Here is an 8,275-nt window from a genome sequence, read left to right on the forward strand (position 1 = left end):
ATTTAATTCAATTGAGTTTGGGTTTTGATTTTTTTTTAATTATTTAAATATTATTTTTCACGTAAAACACAATAATAATAAGTCATCAGTCAATTTTTATTTTCTTTCCCGATAAAATGCACTCGATTGGCGCTGAGTCCTTTGCTTATCCACCATTCCATGTCGATGCATGTACATCTTTTATTTATATCTCCCAATTTTCTCTCTTTCGCGAACAAAATTTATGACGATCCCATCATGCGAGCTAATTATATATTGAACTGAGGGTTTGGGGACAATTCCATGATGACCGGCGATGTCAGCAAACCACAACCCAACACCGACCGGCCCGCCATATGCGGTAGACGAGCACGTGATAACCTTGACGCTAACGTGAGCTGGCCCTCGCCGGCACGCCTTTCCAGCCGTCGGATGACACATCTCCACCGTAGGACGGGTGGTCCGTGGACGACGGCACGCAAACGGGTCCTCGTTCTCATCCCCGCCGCCGTGACGAGAGCGTGAGCTCGACGCTGCTGCATGAGCCCACTTACGCCGACGTGGGTCATCGCAGATCCTTGTGCATTCGACCGGCTTCGTCCACGATGTCTTTTAATTCTTCCTTGCGATCCTTCCACCGAATGACCAGTGGATGGAGTTTGATCCACCGGTGGACTGTTTGGTGGCGTCACGTATTACGTTCTTTGTTGAACCCACTGATGGGATCGAGGAAGAGGGAAACGTCTCTCGGCCGAGCACAGAAGCCATCAAAGCCACGTCATCAGAAGGCGTGTTTGCTGTTGGACGGCAGAGATAGGAGATCCCGCGCCGGTTCACCTAAGGCCTGACGTCACTAGAGCCCGGCAGGGCCCGTTGGATGCCGTGGCTGACGCGGCCACGACGTCAGCCACAGGTTCGGAAGATGCGTGTCTCGGCGTACTTCGACTCACACCACACGAAAGAAAAGCAAGAGTCGATGAACAAAGGGCCAGAGACGGCGAAGAAGAATACGAAGAAAGCTTCTTACGGCTATCAGTGACGTGAGAAGACGCTTCTCATGACGTCAACCGCGCGCCCATCTTTCCTATATAACCTTCCGTCCCCGGTCCTCTCCCTGTACTCTCTCTCAGTTTCTCCTTATATATCGAAAATGACGACCAGACCAAACGAGAGAAAGGGAGGAAACAACCAAATAACGCCGGACGCCGTTCCGTACGGATCCACAGGATCGTGCGCGGCCGTGAAACTTCGCACTCCGGCGGCAGTGGACGGCCCATACACGTCTCCCACTACTACTACGTCGTCGTCCTCCTCCTCCTCCTCCTCCTCGGCCTCTTCTTCCAGCGGCGTGGAGGGTAGGGGGATGCGGCGGATGGTGGCGGAGAATCCGGTGGTGGTTGTGGGGCGGAGGGGTTGCTGCATGTGCCACGTGGCGAGGCGGCTGCTGCAGGGGCTGGGTGTCAACCCCGCTCTGTGTGAGCTGGGCGAGGAGGCGGCGGAGTTCGAGGTTGCCGGCGGAGATCTCCGGCGGCCAGATATGCTCCCGGTGGTGTTCGTGGGGGGCAGGCTGCTGGGTGGGATCGATCGCCTCGTCGCCGTCCACATCACCGGCGAGCTCGTGCCCATCCTGAAGGATGCCGGCGCTCTCTGGCTCTGATCCTTTTCCTTTTTCTGCTTAGCATATAAATTAGGAGATATGGTTCGAAAGGGTGATTGATTTGCTGTCAACCGTTTGATTTTGCATCAATCGTCGCAAAACTTATCCTTTGCAAAATCATGAAAACGGTAAAACTAAAACAAGAAATTTGTCTTTGCACATGCAAATTAAAAATGGTGTTTTTCTGTTTTTTTTACTGCACATGTGGCAGGTGGCGATCGATCGATCGTTCACCTGCGGCTCACCGTTGTCGTGCCGGAAGTCGGTGCGTCAATCAGGTTAGGCTTCAGCACGTGCGCTTGCAGGTGCCATCCTCCGGGTTGTACGTCATTGCTTGCATATAAAAGCAACAGTCACCGGCCACCGTCTTCTGTTTAGACAAGCGCCACGTGGTGGCCGTCAGTGTTCCATGCGGGACGAACGTCACTGCATGCGCATCAACGCATCGGCATGTCACATTCCAAGGGCTCCATCTCATCCTTGAAACCACGTGGTTTTCTCACTCGATGTGTTCCATCGTCGAAAGATGATAGGTGAGTCGGAGGCAAAAGGGTAGCCCACGTCAAACGGAAAACACGTGACGAAACACTGTGGCTTTGGCACCAAAAAGCCGTTGACGGTAGACTTCCGCGCCGGCGACAGGCCTAGCGACGACGTCTGAGCCAACCCGGGAGAGGTGTTATCCTACGGTGTAAACGTAGAAGACCAATTCCCGCATGGCCTCACTGGCGGCGGCCGCATTCCCGTCAACGCTGTCTTAGGGCGACGAGATTTCCATCGCAATCGACTCGGTTTGCGAATGAGACCGATATCTTTGAGACTTGGTGCGCACAAGGCGTCATCGAGAGAGAGTCGATCTATGAGCTTGTCAAAGTCGTCAAACTCCGTGTTCTTGACGTGCATTCTCGTTGGCTGGCGCTGATGACTCGTAGAACCGGAACTCTACAGGCTTGTTAGGCCTTTCGTGGGCTAATTCCTGGCCAACACGACACGGTTTAATTTGCATCCATTTTTCATTATTTCCTATCGGCAAAATTGATGTTTACTCTCGAATATTTATTGGAGATTAATGTATTTTTGAAAGTATAAAGAATAACTCAGAATAATAATAATTCATAAAATTATCTTGGAAATGGATGTTAAGGTTCCATGGATTCCATTAATCTTTGATCAAACAAACTTGTTGGGCTGGCAGCCCACAAATTCAGTACATAGTGGGCTTGGGCAGCCCACAGCTCATCCCTCTTAACTTAATTCTAATTAACATTAAGGGGTAGCTACGTTTTAGAGGCAGAAAAGGGTATAAATAGGATAGCAGAAGGAAATAAGGACAACGCAGAGAGGTTATTCTCAATCATCTAACAGTGTTCTCATCTCATGTTAGATCAAATCTACAGTAGACTCTTGCTGTGATTACTTGAGGAGATTTTATGTATTATAGCCAGTGACGTGATCCTTGTATCCTAGTTATTCTCTTGTGATTGTTGTTAGGGTTTAGGGCAAGAGATTGAGATTTGTATGTTCATTATTCTCATAGTGGATTATCTTTAGTTTGCCCCATAGTTTTTACTCTTCATATTGATGGAGTTTTCCACGTATATCTTGATGTTTTATTTGATTGTGGTTCTATTTAATTTCACTGTATATTATGGTCTTTTAGTATTTGTTCATATACAAAAGTTATTTCAGTTTATATTCCCATCAAAACTCAGCTCGAGGAGATGAGCACCGATTATAGTGATTACTATTATTAGATAAGGTTGTTTATATATGCCCTCGTTAGGTTTGCCATGTTAACGAGACCGAACTCGTGCATGATGAGTGGGCCATGGCATCGGTCTCCTTGGAGAGCACATCGACAGCAGCAGCAAAAGATTGCCAGGTGTTATTATATGAACAGATGCATGTGGTGTAGGCGCATATATTTAGGCTGCATTATAATAATACGGAGATCCATGCATGATTGTGCCCATCTACGCATGATACAGAACTACTGAGCCATCGTTTTGTTATTACCGCTGTTAGATTGGAATTTATTGCGAATAATAGATGAGAATAAAAGGCAATCCTTAACACAAAATAAAGAATAATAAGAATGGAATTATGCGTATCATAAAAAGATTGTTTCTTTATGATTTTTTATGAATGTGATTCGAGTGACAATACTATGAATAATACTGTGTTTGTGGATGCAAACCCCTGTTGCTTGTACTACTCTTCTGTTCCAAGGTGTTGTTGAGTGCAGGATCAAGGCAGTAACATGTAGGAGTATAATACTGCATTAGGATGCTGATCTTTTACTCTTTCGTTCCTCAGCACCTACTGATACAACTCCAAATCAATCCAAAAGAAACATACATACTCTTGGTGACGAAGTCTCTCTCTCTCTCTCTCTCTCTCTCTCTGTGCAGCTCCTAAGACAAAGATATGAGGAGGCAGTGCACCCTGACCTAAAAGGGCAGTAGATTTGGGCTTGGGAAAGGAACCTATTGTCGGAAAGATGTTGGGAGGTAGTGCTTGAGGCTTTGGACGAGGTGAGAATATTCTGGGAGCCACTGCAGTCCACAAGCTAAGCTCCAAGAAGCTCCCATTACAATAAAAGCAACTCCTTTTGCAAAGCCTGACGTGCACACCACGCATCATTACGGTATCATTGAGCCTCTCTCGGAGAAGTCAGCTCACAGGCCGACGACCTGCTCAAGCCCAAGTCATGGGGGGAACAACCCCCTGTTTCTTTTGAGGATGAATAGCTACGTGATGACTGTCTTATGATCCGGTGTTTGGATGAAATGGTGGAGGAGTTTCTTCGGTCTTGCATTTACAGATCAATGGCTCCTCGAACTACGAGACAGCTGCGACAAGGAGAGCAATATTAGATGTGTGCTTCCAGGTCAGGAAGGCTTCCATGTGTGAATAAGATAATACCGAGTCCGGAGGAGAGAAAACTGTGACCACAGCGAGGGTGAAGCATACCAATCACGGATCGAGTGAAGAACACACAGGTTTTTGTTAGCTGATATAGCGTTCGTCTCTTTGTCTCATTAGGCGTCGTGTACCTGTGACCACCGTAATCTTCTCGTTGGAGGCACCTGAAATGTTGACCCACTGGAACTTTCAAACGAGTAGGAAAGACACCTAATTGATCACAGTCATTTTCTTAGATATATACCATTCATTTCTTTGGTAACCGGAGGAGATAACACAGTCAGCATGCAAGTCAAAAGAATGAGATAAGAACTCAGTACATGATAATTAATTGGACCTGATCTACCTAATACCTTGGGTAGGCTTTTTGAATGGGAGTAGGCACAAGGCAATGCCCAGCTTGTGCTCAAGTTGACAGGATGAGTGCTTGCATCTTGACATGTGTTGATCACCTGGGTTGCAGCAAAAGAAGATTAACTTAGTATGGGATGGTGACTCCTAACAGGAAAGGCACCGAGCCACAGCTTTTGCCCCTCCTTCCTTTCTCTTTCCTCGGCTTCACCCGTCACTCTCCGTCCACCTTTCACCACCATTCCTATAAGAAAATGATTCTCTCCATTTCATAAGCACCCCTCAGGCGAAGCAAAGGAGTTCTCTAATCTTTGGATCGAGTGAGAAGGAAGAAGAGAGTGATGGCAGGAGAAGCAGTCTCAGCCTCCTCAATCCAGAATCCGAGTTCCAATCCTCCTCCTGTGAACAAGAAGAAGAGAAGCCTACCCGGAACGCCAGGCAATTAATGATAGGATATGTCTTCTTCTCTATTTTGTTTTTGTTCTGATAATGCTAATTATGAAGTGAATTGCACGCAGCAGATCCTGAAGCGGAAGTGATCGCTTTGTCTCCGAAGACTCTCATGGCCACCAACCGGTTCGTGTGCGAGATATGCGGCAAAGGTTTCCAGAGGGATCAAAACCTGCAGCTCCACCGCCGCGGCCATAACCTCCCGTGGAAGCTGAGGCAGAGGACGAGCAAGGAGCCTAGGAAGAGGGTGTACGTGTGCCCGGAGAAGACCTGCGTGCACCACCACCCATCGAGGGCGCTCGGCGACCTCACCGGCATCAAGAAGCACTTCTGTCGCAAGCATGGCGAGAAGAAGTGGAAGTGCGACAAGTGCTCCAGGTGCTACGCGGTGCAGTCGGATTGGAAAGCCCATTCCAAGACCTGTGGCACCCGGGAATACCGCTGCGATTGTGGAACCATCTTCTCCAGGTACTCTTCCAGCAATCATTCCCTAAAAAATATGAGCTATCGCAGCATCCAAGGATACGATCGATCCTTTCATATCTCCTTCTTGTTCTTGCTGCTATGTATGGTTGTATGTATGCTATAACCTAACACTAATTTTGAAGCAAGCTTGTGACACTAATCAACATAAATGGTGCATGTACTCAGCAAATTCAAGCCCACACCTCACGATCGTTGCCTTGCTTTGCTGCTGCTGCAGCTTTCATATCGTTGTATGTTCTTTGATGAGCAGGAGGGACAGCTTCATAACCCACAGGGCCTTCTGCGACGCCTTAGCGGAAGAGACGGCACGAGTTGCAGCCTCACACATGAGCAGCAGCGTGACTTCCATCCACAACGGCAACTTGAACTTTGCTGACGGATTGATGAGATCAAACGTGGTGCAGAACTTCCCTTTCTTTCTGAAGCCTCCGGTGGTTGAGGGTGAAATGGTTGATGAGGCACGATCTGGGCTCTCTCTCTTGATGGGCCAAGCACCTCCTCTAGAGACCTTAACTAAAGCCGATGATCCCTTCGCATCCCAGTTGAGCTGGATCTATCAAAACAAGCTGGTTCCTTGGGGCTCAGATGAGCTAATTAGCAGCATCACACTTCCGATGAGCGGCATGAAGGAAACTGAAGACCCATACTCCCTTCTCCTAAGTGCTCCATATCACTACAGCACCCAGCATCACCACCACCTAGTGCCGCCGGCGCCGGACACGTCTGCAACTGCGTTATTGCAGAGAGCCGAACAGATTGGTGTAACAGCATCCCGTCCAACATCAGAGGCGAAGAGCCCTGACAGTAACATCCGAAACCTCAACACGAACCGTTCATACTCAGCTACTCATCCAGGAAACGCCATGGAGAACGCTGCTGATCCACTCAGGATGATGTACTCCACGAGACATCATGCGGCGCAGAAGGACGAAGGACCCGAAGGAGAAACAAGAGACTTCTTAGGTGTTGATGAACCAACCATTCGTGCATCATCATTGAGTGGGTGGATACGAATTCGAAATTGACACAACTTATCCTGTTCCCCACCGAATCATCAATCGAGAACGAAAACGCAGTCGTGGAGGCATCTAAAAGTTTCATGAAAATGTGATTCGTTTGCATATTCTTGCAGCGAAGACTGGAAAGGAGGAGGGAGAGACTGATGGGGTGGGCACCTTTTGATCTCTGTGATTGCTTTTTCTTCTGGTTTGCCTCCTCAAAGTAAAAGCATTGATGAGCAATACTTTCTATCTTCAAAACTGGGTGGCTACTAGTCGTCATGCAGCTTTAGAAGACCTGTAGAATATGGTACTGATTAGACGAGGAGTTCTTCGTGACATGATTTAAGCTTTCTCAAGATGGACGATGAAGTAAAGTAACAAAGTTCTTACAGATGATAGAGCACAGATTAAGGTTATTCTGAGGTGTAAATGATGTGTTTGTTCATCATGACAATCTAAAAGAAGTGTAGCTCTTTTATTCTGCTTTAGCATTTTGACTAACAACAGGACTTTTTACCGTGCATGCATGACATGTCACGCGTTCCATTGTTTTTTTGCATTGTATTTAGACTTTTATCTTCTCTCTGTCAGGATATACACACTATGACCTAAGCATAGCGAGGATTCTGAGGTAATTGCCATAAAAAGCTACTGAAAGTGTGAAAATTAAATGAACCCAAAATATATGAAATAATATTTTAAATAAATATATGAAATCTTATATTTATTCTGAGGTAATATAATATTTTTAATAAATATTATATTTAAATATATGAAATCTTTATGCATTTAACACGTGCTTTCGAACATGCATAAATACCAAATACTTTCTTCAAGCTTATAAATTTTATAAAATATCAGTTTCATATGCATTTCAAATAGCTTGCTAATAATATTTTTCAAATGTAAAATAAATTTAAATGCATAAATATAACTAATGTCAGCATAAACATTATAGTCTAAAGACTATTATTAACTTTTCATAAATAAATAAAAAAGGTGTATATGTTTAAACAAAAGTCATAGCAGTATCAATGGTTACAGTCATATAATATCTTCATGATAAGATTCAAAATCATATTCAAGTCCCATATTATAGATAACATATATCTCTAAATAAATATCAATTTATAGCATATTAATTATTTTTTGCCAACTTCCATATTACGAAAATATCATATCAATTATTTTTTACCAAACTAAGGTTTTCAAGATATCTAGTTTTGCATTTCATTTCAATACTGATGCAATCATATCATTTAAAATGAATAATAATCAGATATTTTTAATTATTTGTAAATATAATTTTGGACATATATTTTCATATAAATTTTGATAAGATAACTTAACAATTTTATAAAATGAATAAAAAATAATTAAAATCATATGCTTTTCCTAATAATTCAAATAAAATAATAATAAACTA

The 8,275-nt window shown here is 44.7% G+C and overlaps 2 protein-coding genes across 2 annotated transcripts; both read left to right on the forward strand.

Moving 5' to 3' along the window:
- Positions 1-1,056: 1,056 nt before the first annotated feature.
- LOC135676904 (monothiol glutaredoxin-S9-like) lies at positions 1,057-1,810 on the forward strand. Its single transcript, XM_065188606.1, has one exon. The coding sequence runs from the start codon at positions 1,130-1,132 to the stop codon at positions 1,634-1,636; it is 507 nt and encodes a 168-aa protein (XP_065044678.1). The 5' UTR covers positions 1,057-1,129; the 3' UTR covers positions 1,637-1,810.
- A 3,174-nt stretch (positions 1,811-4,984) lies between these two features.
- On the forward strand, positions 4,985-7,385 carry LOC135676905 (zinc finger protein NUTCRACKER-like). Its single transcript, XM_065188607.1, has 3 exons — positions 4,985-5,350; positions 5,434-5,830; positions 6,099-7,385. Exons 1-3 carry the CDS (start codon positions 5,254-5,256, stop codon positions 6,871-6,873), a joined length of 1,269 nt encoding a protein of 422 aa, XP_065044679.1. The 5' UTR covers positions 4,985-5,253; the 3' UTR covers positions 6,874-7,385.
- The last annotated feature ends 890 nt before the right edge of the window (positions 7,386-8,275 follow it).

The sequence above is a fragment of the Musa acuminata genome, chromosome BXJ1-6, assembly GCF_036884655.1.
Source record: "Musa acuminata AAA Group cultivar baxijiao chromosome BXJ1-6, Cavendish_Baxijiao_AAA, whole genome shotgun sequence".
NCBI lineage: Eukaryota > Viridiplantae > Streptophyta > Magnoliopsida > Zingiberales > Musaceae > Musa > Musa acuminata.